At 31.5% G+C, this 14961-nt stretch overlaps 1 protein-coding gene across 1 annotated transcript; it reads left to right on the top strand.

The window, feature by feature from the left end:
* Positions 1-14087: 14087 nt before the first annotated feature.
* LOC129756396 (probable 39S ribosomal protein L49, mitochondrial) lies at positions 14088-14903 on the top strand. The gene is made up of 2 exons (XM_055753259.1): positions 14088-14220; positions 14277-14903. The coding sequence occupies exons 1-2, from the start codon at positions 14143-14145 to the stop codon at positions 14727-14729; spliced, it is 531 nt and encodes a 176-aa protein (XP_055609234.1). The 5' UTR covers positions 14088-14142; the 3' UTR covers positions 14730-14903.
* The last annotated feature ends 58 nt before the right edge of the window (positions 14904-14961 follow it).

Raw genomic sequence — 14961 nt, forward strand, 5'->3', positions numbered from 1 at the left:
ACCGTCTGCACCACCGAATATTTTGCAAAAAATACCATTGTATAGCTTGATTCAGGATGCAACTTTCATCTGAAGACACCAAAGTGGGTCATTAACACCTTGAAGAGTTATAAAAGAAATAATGACAATAAATCTCTTTTTTTGCATCGAAAACATACAATGGTGGAACAATTGCACTCACATATGGAGATAGCAAGCTCTTCTAACAACATGGGAACAAAAGAACTTATCAAAGCAGGTAAAAAACACTTTTTTTTCATCCTTTTCAGACTGCCCCTACTCGCATAACAGTCCCATATGAATTTTCGTCATTTTAGGTCAACATAAGGCTTCAAAATAAAACACTGAAAAAAGAGGTTTTGTTCTAGAAATTTCGAAAAAAAAATATCAATTCGGGGCTGTCCTATAGGAAATATACCTGAATAACAGTCCCATATGTGAAATACCACGGATTTGGTTACTTTTTAATGCTTCTTTCGGCGAAATAGTCTTTGGTTTATTGCTTTGAATCATTTAAACTTTTTTTTTAACTCACTTGATGTCGAATGATGCACAGTAGTTTTCGAAGGCAGGTCTTACTTTCTTAGGAATGACTTCCTGAGCGAAAAACTATCGGATGCAATCAAAAATCGTAAAAAGATTCAACTAACAATGTGGAATTCACGATATTTTTTTCCAAAAGTATGTTTTTTTTCTGGCAATTGCATTTAGAAGTTTAAAAATGATCAAATGTAAGTCCTAGAAAGTAGCTTGGTAAACAAAATATACTATGTATGGGACTGTTATGCGAGTAGATTTGAAATAAGTTTCAAATATGGTCGATTAACAGTCCCATAATCAATAAAAATGGTGCTCTCGACCTTACCAATAACCCAATTTCGAAAATTTCAGTTCTAACGATTTATTATGACAACCTAGAAACGATCTTCGTTTATGCTGAAAGTGGTGGTCACAATTTAAAAATATATTCCAAAACAGAAAAAGCTGATTTTCTCGCTTGCTTATTTTTGTACATGGGACTGTTATGAAAGAAGGGGCGGTAGATTGTTGCAGCTTAACTAACTTCATGTTATATCCAAAAATCTAATAAAGTATTCGTTTATACTCAGTTTTGCACCAGGTCACAACAAGTTATGCACATTTTACTGTCATTTTTAGAAGTTCATGCGCTAAGTTTTGCATCCGTAATTCCCCAGATTTGATTTAAAATGGACGGTGGAACACTGAAGATTCGTTTGTGAGCGATCGAGGTAGCAAAACACTGACGACGAATTATGTTCTTTCTAGTATGGTAAACCTCAAAACTGGTCTAATGTAGAAAACGAATACGGTAAAAGTATCATATTTTCATTATTTTACAGCTTGGGCTGGCCATACTGAGCTCTTCGATTACACTGAGTAACAAAAAAAGATTTTTTGAAAATAGTCCAGGGTTTTCCAACTGAATTAGACTAATATTGCTCTGAGTCCGAAAATGACCATGGTTTTGTTCAATCAGGTCAAAACCCCTATTACTAGCATATTGAAGCGTATATTGCCATATGGCTGTTTCTCAAACCTGATTGATTGTTGATTGTTGACCTGATACAGCAAAATCAATGAGATATTCTAACTCAGGACACAAAAATTAGTCTAAATCAGCTGAGAAACCCCAGACTATTTTTTGCCTGTCACCCAGTGTAATTTCTACAACATTTGTGCCACTTTCTCATACTTTTTTGATCAATGGGAAAGGATTTTGGTGTCCAGTGCATAGCTCCTGATAAAAAAAACAATGTAAAGCACGTCTATATTTCATTTTTTAATCACATTTTTGTGATCCCAAACCCAGGGACTGAACCTTCTTCTATTGGCATTGATTATGCTTTACAATGATCTTTGATCGAAAAGTTAATAAGTTATATAGTATATGGCCAGGTTGTTAAAGCAACATTCCCATTATTAGTTATATCACTTTAACAGTACGATACTAAGAATTTTGGTTAAAATTTAAAGTCAGTTTTGCTGCAAACACTCTACAAAGCACGAAAAAGTAATGTTTTTTACCAGCTTTGATAAGTTCTTTTGTTTCCATGTTGTAAGAAGTGCTTGCTATCTCCATATGTGAGTGCAGTTGTTCCACCATTGTTTGTTTTCGATGCAAAAAAAGAGATTTATTGTCATTATTTGTTTCATAACTCTTCAAGGTGTTAATGGCCCACTTTGGTGTCTTCAAATGAAAGTTGCATCCTGAATCAAGCTATACAATGGTATTTTTTGCAAAATATTCGGTGGTGCAGACGGTACTTTTAGACGCCATTTAAAGTTTATTTACAACTTTTCATGTTGAAGGTAATTATTTAATTTTTTTCAAATATTTTGTTCGGAAAGCTGATAAAATTTCAATGCATTTTGATGTGCTATTTTATAATTTCCGTTGAAAAATAACAGAGTTATGTAGCTTTGAAAAATGGTTATTTTTTATTTTCAAAAAAATTTAACCGAAGCTAACTCAAAAAATAAAAATGTTAGAAATCTGAAAAAATACATGTGTTTTTAAGTCGCAAAAATGAACCAAATTTTCAATTTTGGGGAAAATCTGAAGACCCCCGGCGCAAATTGTCAGATAATAAAAAAAATCCTCTTTACAAGAAGTTTAATAAAAATAAATTTTCAACAGTCTAATTACAAACATGAAATTAATACTTGAGAAACACCAGAATCAGAAAGCGAATCGAAATTTCGAACAAAACCAGAATTTAAAGTTTCATACATAAGATTCAGTGCACAGAAATAGAATGTTTCAAATTTAACACCAGATTTAAAAAGAAATCAAAACCCAATTATAAAATATTTAAATTTCAGACACGGTTAGAAATTGTTCAACAAAATGATAATAATTGTTGATTATTGATTATCTTAAATTATATTTCTTCCTCATTTTTAGTTGAAGGGTTTATGAAACAACATGTTAAATGTATCATTGAAAGCTTACTGACAATGTACAGGTTGGGTAGTGAGTTATTTCTTGAATGATGAATAAGGAACTGATAGAAATAAAAAAAGGAATTCCCAGTAATGTTGAAAGAACAATTCATATAGGGGAGAGTGGGGATACTTGACCCCCTTTTCTTATTTTCACCATATATTTTTGGAAAAATTTAGCAACTCGACAGCGTGTAACTTCAAGTTTCTATGCTCCTCAAATTAGAACGATACTTGAACCCGTAGATGAACTAGAAGCATTTTCGTAAGAGTAAAAAAATTGCGATATTTTTGAAGTTAAAGGAGACTTGATCCTTTATTCAGGAAGCCTTAATCCATGGAAAAAATCAAACAAAACCCCAAGATAGAATGTTAATTGACTATTTTGGTCATGTTTGTTCTCATTTCATAATCAATAATTGTCAGAAAAAAAATTCTATAGCTTATTCTCAACCCTTATGACATTGCATACTTACGGGCGCAATTTTTTATAAACAAGAGAAAATCAATTATTTTAGCCCTTTTCTTCAGATAATTGATGGATGAATATTAGCTATTGGATAAATATTAGTAATTTCGTAATCAGGAATGACCACGATCCATAGAGAAAAATAATATACCGGAATCATTTGTACCCATATACTAGGGATCAATTGTACCCAAAATCTACATTTTAGAAAACCTTTTCTGAAAAAAGTTGGGAGTTTTCCATCGCTTTGAAAATATTGTATTTTCAAGTTTATTTTGAACTCGATGTATTGGAATAAATATTTTTGTTATAATACTTCCATGTTAGGAACATTTTAAAATGATGAAAAAATATCTTCAAGTCACATTTTGTGAAATTTTTCAAACAAAGTTCAATAACCCAAAAACTTATTTTGTTAAAATTTTTTAAGCTTCAACCATTGCTGTTTTGTTCCATTTGGCACATTTTTCTAGAACATTTGATCTTTGTACGACATTCCAGTTTGGAGATATATCTAAGGAAACAAGTATTCCCAGGGATCAAGTATCCTCATTCTCCCCTACTAATTTACTTATCATTGCGCTTTCAAATTTAGCTTTACAGCTGCTACTTCGAGTCATTTTTCGAACTTTTCATGGATTAATTAATTTTTCATTTTTGAGCGCGAGTTTTGTTATCTTAAATATGAAGCACTGAATATTTTGTCGCCATCTTTTGGAACATTGGGCCAATATTATTGGGTTCATGAAGCGACAAAATGTATAAACTATGTTTTAATTACCAAAAAGAAGGCTTTAAGAAGGTTATATTTTCAAAACCAAAAAAAAAAAAAACAAAAATAATGACAAACTAAATAAAAATTTCACGAAAACTTGAAAATTTGTCGTAAAAAATATGTATTTAAAAAACGATTCTGTAAAATTCGGTAATAAATTTAAACAAAATTTTGAAATGTAAAAGATAAGTTTATTAACAAGAAGTTAAAACTTTTTTGAGAATAAAATTTTTCCATAAAAATATCCTAACATTTTAAAATCTCATTTAAAGAATTTAATTGATTACTCAAGGAAACAGCATTTTGGAGCCTCTGTTTTCGAAAATTACTGACTGACTTTCGTCCTGACTCTAATGTTTTGTAAGATTTGGAGATACGATGTTTATGAATTTTTAAATGAAGATGAGTTGAGTTTTGAGTATAATCTATCATTGAAAACTGATGAACTAACATATCTAAAAGAAATTGAAAAAAACGATTCGGAATATACTTTATCCAATTAATGAATAGCATTTTGGTGAAAATGATGTCTATGATCTGAAAAAAATAAATTTTATAATTCCAAAACATTTGAAAACTACCATCACTAGCATAACTAACATTACTGAAGAAAGTTCGAAAAAAAAGGATTTATTGCATTGAACAAATTTGATAAATCTTGCAAAACGATTTGATGTTTGCTCTAAAAGATATTTTAAATTTAATTTGGTTTAAAACTTTTTAACAACCCGTTGTTATTCCCGTAATTTACTAATTGAGGTAAAGGAAAGAATTAGAAATTCTCTATAACTTTTTTTACAGAAGTTGAAAGTACTTGCGGTCTTGAGGAAATATTATTAGTTCAAATACTTCATTCTAATTTTTTTTTTGTAAAAATTATGCAGAAATTTCCTTTATTATTTCACCCTATTTTCAAAAGATATTTTACAAAAAAGCATATAGAAAAAAAAACTAATTGATTAATCGAATTAAAGTTACTCAAATTAATCATAAAAAGTATTTAAACCCTTTTGAAAGTATATTTGAACATTGAGAAAAACAAAAAAAATTGAGTCTGAAATTGGTTTCTCAAACAATATTTCATATTAGCATAGAATTCGTAATGACATAAACAATTTTTTAATAATCAAAAACGATTAGTAATAAAGAAATGAATACTAGGTTTTCGTTTTTTTTTTTTGCTAATTCTTTTGACTTTTGTGAGTATCGAAAACCTGTTACATGACTTACAACTTTTTGATGTGTGAAAATAGTATTCGATGCATGCATTTTGAAGTTAATATGGTTGGTTTCAAATTCTGCCCTTATTTAGTTACACTTCTTAATAAAAAAAAACCCCATTCATAAGGTTGGGTTTTTGTGTGTCATGATTTGTGTTTCAATATTAAATAAATAATAATTAAAATATGTTTAGATCGCAAAGCTATTTAACAATGAGACTACTTTAAACATCCTGAATTGGAAAAGGACATATTTCGATCTTTGCTTTATTCCTTAATTTAGCACGAAAAATTTTGCGAAATTTTGAAGTAAGTTATGAAGTTGTACTAATCCCATAGTTTCATAAATGTTATTGCATACTCAGCAACAGATTCTTCATTTTAAATTTAAACTTCATAATTCTAAATTCATTATAATAAATTCAAAATTCTTAATTCTAAATTCTAAATTCTAAATTCTAAATTCTAAATTCTAAATTCTAAATTCTAAATTCTAAATTCTAAATTCTAAATTCTAAATTCTAAATTCTAAATTCTAAATTCTAAATTCTAAATTCTAAATTCTAAATTCTAAATTCTAAATTCTAAATTCTAAATTCTAAATTCTAAATTCTAAATTCTAAATTCTAAATTCTAAATTCTAAATTCTAAATTCTAAATTCTAAATTCTAAATTCTAAATTCTAAATTCTAAATTCTAAATTCTAAATTCTAAATTCTAAATTCTAAATTCTAAATTCTAAATTCTAAATTCTAAATTCTAAATTCTAAATTCTAAATTCTAAATTCTAAATTCTAAATTCTAAATTCTAAATTCTAAATTCTAAATTCTAAATTCTAAATTCTAAATTCTAAATTCTAAATTCTAAATTCTAAATTCTAAATTCTAAATTCTAAATTCTAAATTCTAAATTCTAAATTCTAAATTCTAAATTCTAAATTCTAAATTCTAAATTCTAAATTCTAAATTCTAAATTCTAAATTCTAAATTCTAAATTCTAAATTCTAAATTCTAAATTCTAAATTCTAAATTCTAAATTCTAAATTCTAAATTCTAAATTCTAAATTCTAAATTCTAAATTCTAAATTCTAAATTCTAAATTCTAAATTCTAAATTCTAAATTCCAAATTCTAAATTCTAAATTCTAAATTCCAAATTCTAAATTCTAAATTCTAAATTCTAAATTCTAAATTCTAAATTCTAAATTCTAAATTCTAAATTCTAAATTCTAAACACTAAATTGTGCACGCAATGTGCAAAAGTTCACTTTTTGACTAACTACATATATGCTGGACGTTCTTATTGGCGATTTGCAGCAAAACTATTTTACATGCAACTCCAACTGGTTGTCACTAATGAAACTAACAAAAGGGTCATGATAGCAGTTTTTCAACATGGAAGTGAATACAAATTGTTTTAAAAACTAAGTTTTATCTGGAAACTATTAAGTTTCGGACAATGATAATAGCAAAGTCTTGTAAGAAAATCATTAATTTACTTGTTCCAATGGTTTTCGCTTAAATAAATATAATTTGCATGTCTTTTTCTGATAAAATTAAATTTTTTATGTTTTCAAATACACCTCAAATTGAAGCTTTGTTTTGAAAGAGTGCGATTTGGTGGACACGCTCGGCTATATTGAACCATTAATGTTTGAAAAATAACCATAATCCAAGTTCTGTGGGTTAAGTCGTTTTATGACTTTTCAGTGAAAACTCATAAAATGAGATTTGGTGGAGAACTTCGATTATGGTTATTTTTCAACCGTGTTCGTATAGGTGGAAAATGCTTGAAAAATAACCGTTTTCAGAAAAAGGGAACGCGATTATTTTTTTTGAAAATTAGAAGGAACATTTCCGCAATGAATTTGATGTTTTTTTTTCAAATTATTATTCCAAATTTTATAAAATTTATAACTTTTTATCATTACATTATCATTATCATTACAAAATATTTGAATAAGAATCCAAGCAATTTTTTTCGATGATTTCCTTTGGGCTAACTGGAACAGCGGGGAACGATGATGAGTGCGCGGAACAAAAAGTCTCCCCAGTTGAATACGGACTGGAATTTGCCAGACTAAGCATCCGGCTCGCGATAAGATCCCGGTGATACATCCTGTTTCCCGAACTAACACGATATTTAGAACGTCTGCTCCAGCTAGCTGCGTTTGTTCCGGAATTTGGATTAGGAATTGGTCGTCTTCATCGGATAACCTGTAAACAAAGAAACGAGAAATAACACTCAAAAAGGTGCTCCGCTAACATAAAATAAAAAACACTCACCTCTTACGCCTTGGACACGATTTCTTCGAAATTAAGCCATCCGGATTTACCTCGTTCGGGAGATACTTCCTTGGCAGATAATTTTTCTCAGCCATTCCAAGGTGTTGATGCTTGCAGACACAATGGCGGACCGATCAAAAAAGAAAATGTTCTAGAATTTTTAACCATTTTTTTAGTTTTAAGCTGGAACTTTGAAAATGGTTGAAATTCAACAGTTTACTATGGTTAAAAAATAACAATAATCGTTGTTTTTAGGAAAAAACCATAAAACGGTTGAAAAAACTCGAAAATGGTTATAAAAAAATGAGCGTGGATGAATGTCAATTCAGGGGGGTGAATAAATCTCTTATTGAGGTGTTGAGGATACCCAGGCTGCATAAATACTTTTTATAATCTAAAGGGTCGTATCCACAAAAATAGTAGGTACCAAGATATATCTTGACAATTTGCAGGAAAATTGAAACAACGATACAGTTAAAATACAATGTACGGTTTTTTGTTTATTATGTTTATAACTATTTTACGAAAATATCAATGAAAACTGTCAAACTCTTAATTGCTCAAAATCGATGTTTTTAAGGTGGACAAGTGGGCCGCATGTTGCTGTGTTGCTTATTTGGATTAAAAAATGCTGATGCTGGATAACATGCGGCTCGGAAAGGCCAGTTTGACATGCCTACTCTTGACTGTGTTGGTGATTCTGTCGGACAGATGTTAGTCATTTTGTTGATACCGTAGAATTACAAACATTCCCTGTCAACGCAGTTTCTTATCGATTCCATCCGTTCTATCACATTCCTTGGCACTTGCTATACAAATGAGCTTGAGTTTTTTTTTTTAAACTGAATAGGTTTCTTTTCTAAATTTTGACACGTATCTGAAAGTAATCTTTAAGAAATATTTTAGTATAACGGACCTTGTAAAAATAAATACAAATATTACGCACAATGAAATCTTCGTCTCAGCTATTCTTCAACAAATTCTTTCCAAGCCGTTTATTCACTCGTTTTTTTTGATTTTTTGTTGTTGTAGCACTTAAATATTCTTTCTCTGTGTAGATTTTCCAAGCTGCTGCTAATTAACACTTAACATTTTTTCCGGAAAACTGAAAATGAATGAATATTAAATATTGAACATGTTTAAAAAGCATAGGCGATTCAAGAATTTACATTTTCTTACCATCTCCCCCAATCAAAACCGACCATATAATTTTCTTAACAGCGAAATCTTCAAAAATAGTCTTGTGTTTTGAAAAACTACTACGCGTTTTGACACTTGCGTCCATAACATCATCATTTTGATCGCAGGGCCCTCTGATAGTCGTTTTGAGCTGCAAATCGCCAATTCGAATAGAATTTAAAATAACATCATGAGGAACTTTTTCCTTTGCCGATTGCTTCGATTGGCAGTTAGAACTGAATGAATTCACCACGGATTGCAGATTGAATGTTCTTCGATCCGATTTTTTCCATGCTTGTGTGGGCCTTTTAAAAATTATACAAATTTTACCAGACCTCACCAGATATCCACGTGGACAGATTTGTAATTGTTTTTTTTTCTATGTCTTATTTAACAGTTAGAAAACACTAATTTTTACCTTCTTGTTATTGAAATGGCTGATTTTGAAAAAAAAAAGCGAATAACCATTTCCAGATATCCTCCCCTCAATTTCTACGGCCATGCTTCCATGTAATGAATAACTAAGCCATTTTTGGAATGAGAAACTAGAACAAAAAATAGCTACACAATTTTCAAACCTTCATTAAATATCACAACCAATAGGTACACGCAAAATAATTTTCAATGAAAAAGTAAGTGACATCTGTAGTAAATTCTCGCCATACGTAATTTCATTTGAATTTTAAGTGATGGATCAAGTGAATTCACTTAAGTGACCGGTCAAGTGAATTGCACTTTGACGTTCGAGTGAATGTTATTTGTTATACCCCCCCCCCCCCCCTCCCCCTCTTCGGAATTTCCAAAAACCCGAATGGGGAAATAAATAAAGTTTGAAGTAGGGGAGATGAGGGCATAACGAGCACCCAGGGCATAATGAGCACTCCTTTTTTCTACATAAGTACGTATTTTCTTAAACAAATTTTCATAAGGACTTGTTTCGTACTACCCATAATATTAATTTTTCACCAAAAAAGAAATATTCTTATCATCTTTACAGAAATATTAAATAAAAACCAGCTAGGTTCTCAAGTGACAAAAATATTATAATTTTTGAGCACCACCAAATAAGCTTTTATGACCTTTAAATCATCTTGATCTGAAATGTACGCACTGCAACATGATCTACACATTGTTTCTCAATTTTCACCATCAAAAATTTTTTGATTTTTCACTTTAATCAATTTTAAAACGCTTTTTTACTGTAATTTGTTCACTAGAGGCGAACAGAGCACTATCAATGAAGGCATAATGAGCGTTTTCTACCGGGGAATCTAGCAGCAAATTCAACTCGATGAAGTCAAGTGAATAATAGAGCTACAGCTCGGCTTGTTTCGTCTGACGATTTGAACTATTGGTAAGGTGTCGGAGAGGTAATCAGTAGACTCGAGTTTGATTCCTGTTCGAGGGTTTTTTTTTGCACATATGATTGATTTTTTTAATTGTTTCATTATACGGCTAATAGCATCAAAGCATCATCCGTCAAACAAAACACCAGAAACATAATGTATGAGCATGTGTTAATTCTTTGAATTCTACAAACAGACCTAGATTATTTTGTTATTGCTTTTTTTGATGAATCTACGCATCACCGTTTAGTGCAATCATGATCATGAATGATAAATGAAAAAAAAATCACCTTGACCAGGAATCGAACTCGAGCCTACTGTTTACCTCTCCGACATCTTACCAATAGGCCAAATCGTCAGACGATACAAGTCAAGCTGTAGCTCTATTACTCAGTTGACTTCATCGAGTCGAATTCGCTGCTAGATTCCCGGGCAGAAAACGCTCATTATGCCTTCATTAATGGTGCTCATACTGCCTCGGGGGGTTTCTCATTATGCCTCTACAGTGACTGGTTTTCAGCTTTCGGCAAAAATTTTTAAAATGCATTTTTAAACGTTTTTATCTACTTTTTCAAGTTTCATCCAATTAGGCAATAGACTATTTGAGTGTCTGAACACGAAACAATGATGTAATTCACATATTACAGCTGTTCTCTATGGTTAAATAAGCGTTTTCCTTAAGGTGGCCATTATGCCCCCATCTCCCCTATTTAATGAAAATTTCGAAAAAAATTCAAGAATCCAAAAGATTAGGGGAGATGGGGGCATAATGGCCACCTTAAGGAAAACGCTTATTTACCCGTAGAGAACAGCTGTAATATGTGAATTACATCATTGTTTCGTGTTCAGACACTCAAATAGTCTATTGCCTAATTGGATGAAACTTGAAAAAGCAGATAAAAACGTTTGAAAATGCATTTTAAAAATTTTTGCCGAAAGCTAAAAACCAGTCACTGTAGAGGCATAATGAGAAACCCCCCGAGGCAGTATGAGCACCATTAATGAAGGCATAATGAGCGTTTTCTGCCGGGGATTCTAGCAGCAAATTCGACTCGATGAAGTCAACTGAGTATTAGAGCTACAGCTTGACTTGTATCGTCTGACGATTTGGCCTATTGGTAAGATGTCGGAGAGGTAATCAGTAGGCTCGAGTTCGATTCCTGGTCGAGGTGATTTTTTTTTTCATTTATCATTCATGATCATGATTGCACTGAACGGTGAGGCGTAGATTCATCAAACAAAGCAATAACAAAATAATCTAGGTCTGTTTGTAGAATTCAAAGAATTAACACATGCTCATACACTGCCGGCCAAAAGTTTGGGATCACCCACTAAAAAACATGCAAATTTTGATCGTTCATATCTCAGCCGTCTTAGGACATATTGAAAATCTTCTGATATCATTTGAAAGAAAATGAGCAATAGCTATCTCGGAGGTATTTTGCCCAAATATAATGTTTTATATTTGAACTTAAAACTTAACCTAAAGTTATACCATTTTCAAAAAATCGCACTCAATATTCAAAGCCGATCATCTCGGGATAGGGTGGACCAAATCTCAAAATTTGAGTGGCATTAGAATTCCTGTTCTTTACTTCTCAAAACACAATCAAAAAAATTTGAGAAAAAAATCAAGAATGTATTTTTAAATAATAAAATAGACACTTGCGTTATCGTCCAAAAGTTTGGGATCACCTCTTTGTATGGTGAGTTTGGGATCATTCTTATAAAAACATGCAAGTTTGTTTTATTCATATCTTTCTCATCTCACATCGTATTGCAGATCTGAAGGGTTCATTTGGAAGCTTAGGAATTGTTGGTTTTTAATAAATTCATTCAAAAATTATATTTTAAGGTGAGAACTATTAAAAAAATCTGGGAAGTTTCAAAAAAACAATTAATTTCAGGTGATTTTTTATGGTTATCACTTCAAAAAATAATTTTTGAATGAATTTATTAAAAAACAACAATTCCTTAGCTTCCAAAAGAACCCTTCAGATCTGCAATACGATGTTAGATGAGAAAGATATGAATAAAATAAATTTGCATGTTTTTATAAGAATGATCCCAAACTCACCATACAAAGAGGTGATCCCAAACTTTTGGACGATAACTCAAGTGTCTATTTTATTAATTAAAAATACATTCTTGATTTTTTTCTCAAATTTTTTTGATTGTGTTTTGAGAAGTAAAGAACAGCAATTCTAATGCCACTCAAATTTTGAGATTTGGTCCACCCTATCCCGAGATGATCGGCTTTGAATATTGAGTGCGATTTTTTGAAAATGGTATAACTTTAGGTTAAGTTTTAAGTTCAAAACTAAAACATTATATTTGGGCAAAATACCTCCGAGATAGCTATTGCTCATTATCTTTCAAATGAGATCAGAAGATTTTCAATATGTCCTAAGACGGCTGAGATATGAACGATCAAAATTTGCATGTTTTTTAGTGGGTGATCCCAAACTTTTGGCCGGCAGTGTACATTATGTTTCTGGTGTTTTGTTTGACGGATGATGCTTTGATGCTATGAGCCGTATAATGTAACAATAAAAAAAAATCAATCATGAATGGAATGTGCAAAAAAAATCCCCTCGAACAGGAATCGAACTCGAGTCTACTGATTACCTCTCCGACACCTTACCAATAGGCCAAATCGACAGACGAAGAAAGCTAAGCTGTAGCTCTATTACTAAGTTGACTTCATCGAGTTGAATTTGCTGCTAGATTCCCCGGTGGAAAATGCTCATTATGCCTTCATTGAAAGTGCTCTGTTCGCCTCTAGTGAATAAATTGAAGTAAAAAAGCGTTTTAAAATTGATTAAAGTGAAAAATCAAAAATTTTATGATGTTGAAAATTGAGAAACAATGTGTAGATCATGTTGCAGTGCATACATTTCAGATCAAGATGATTTAAAGGTCATAAAAGCTTATTTGGTGGTGCTCAAAAATTATAATATTTCCGTCACTTGAGAACCTAGCTGGGTTTTATTTAATATTTCTGTAAAGATGAAAAGGATATTTCTTTTTTGGTGAAAAATTAATAATATGGCTAGTACGAAACAAGTCCTTATGAAAATTTGTTTAAAAAAATACGTACTTATGTAGAAAAAAGGAGTGCTCATTATGCCCCGGGTGCTCGTTATGCCCTCATCTCCCCTACAAGACGAAAAAAAAACAAATTTTGAAGATGGAAGTTATTTCACCTTTTGTATTCTTGGTTTTATTGAATTTTCCGATAAAAAATTACTTATTTTTTAAGTTTTTAAGATGTATTCCAATTTATTTGTTTTTCACATTATTTTTTATTGTCCCCCCCTCGCAATGTTCCAACTCCGAGTGACAAAAGAAGGATTTGAAATTTGTTCCGGCCTTAATAACATACAGTTGGCCAACACTTTTCGAGAAATAATTTCAACTAATCCTCTGCAAGTTACTGTTTTATATTTCGAAAAATTTATGCATCAAGAACCCAGATCCCTGGTTTTCTAGCTTTGCTATAAAAATTCTAAGACTATGCCCATTTTTTGATTAAAAGATATCCTACTTTTTGTTTGTTTTTTTCTGATAAAAGTCCTACTTTGCTGTATTTATTTTCTGGTAAGCCTACGCGTAAAGATTTTATTCAGTATATCAAAATAGACTTGGCGTCCCCATAAAACAAATGAGTTTTAAAAATCTACTTTATTGATGCTTTTTATCTAGATTTAAAGTTTCACATCGAAAGCGCGTTTCAAACGGATTGTGTCTTGGCTAAGCTTTTGCGTCGAGCATGTGGAACATGTGGAAAATTTATAGAAAAGCGTTTTGTGTTTTTGATAATCCAAGGAAGCTACTATTTTATTTTAAAGTGTGCTCAATTCGGCAAGAATCAAAACAATAATCCACGAGATTTATACTAAAAATGTACGCACGAGTTTTTATCCGGCATGTTTGTGGATATCGAGTTCCGGTAGTTCAACCTTTACTGCAAAATACCCAGGTATGCATTTCTAGATAAGCATTTTTTAAAAGAAAATATTAATCTTCAATTCTTAGGTAATCCGCAATGCTTCGTTCCGTTCATCAGAGCCTGTTGGGGATTTGACCCAATTTCCCGAAGTGGAAATTGTGAAAAATCCTTCTGAGTGGAGATTTGTTGAAAGATTGATAGCTCCTCGGGTGGTGCCAGTACCATTGGAACAAAAAGAGTATCCCTCCGGATGGAAGCCACCGAGTCCTAAGCCGGACCTCAAATACCATGTTAACCGCACCAAAAACTTTATGCTTCCGGTATATTTGAAAAGAACCTTCCGTGGGCAGCGTATTCTAACTGCAGTGCGGAGGATCGAAGGGGACATTTGGCAGTTGGAGGCTGAACTAAGATACTTGATAGAAAAAAAGTTTAACAAACCCATCGTGACTCGGATCAACGAAATGAATGGACAGATTGAGCTAAAAGGAGACTACGTAACAATAGTTGAGGAATATCTTCTAAGTAAGGGCCTTTAATCGATATAACTAATAACATGTTGACTAGTTTGCAAGCTAAGAACTATTTAAATCGAATTATATCACAGACCTTCTTTGTAAAAACAAAAACTCGAAACACTTATTGAGCAAATGAATAAAAGAGATTGCAAAGCTTGAGTCTCGGTAAAATGAATAAAATAATGTTGTCTGGTTGGCAGCTGTTTTCAGTTTCTAATGCGATATAAGTTAAACGTATCCTAACGTAACCTTT

This window comes from Uranotaenia lowii, chromosome 3 (assembly GCF_029784155.1).
Source record: "Uranotaenia lowii strain MFRU-FL chromosome 3, ASM2978415v1, whole genome shotgun sequence".
NCBI classification, from domain to species: domain Eukaryota; kingdom Metazoa; phylum Arthropoda; class Insecta; order Diptera; family Culicidae; genus Uranotaenia; species Uranotaenia lowii.

What these genes read in the sequence shown, in the direction of transcription:
- LOC129756396 (XM_055753259.1), top strand. Translation starts at nt 14,143, where the DNA reads ATGTACGCACGAGTTTTTATCCGGCATGTTTGTGGATATCGAGTTCCG. An exon ending in CTTTACTGCAAAATACCCAG is followed by an intron (nt 14,221 to 14,276) that starts GTATGCATTTCT and finishes TTCAATTCTTAG; the next exon opens with GTAATCCGCAATGCTTCGTT.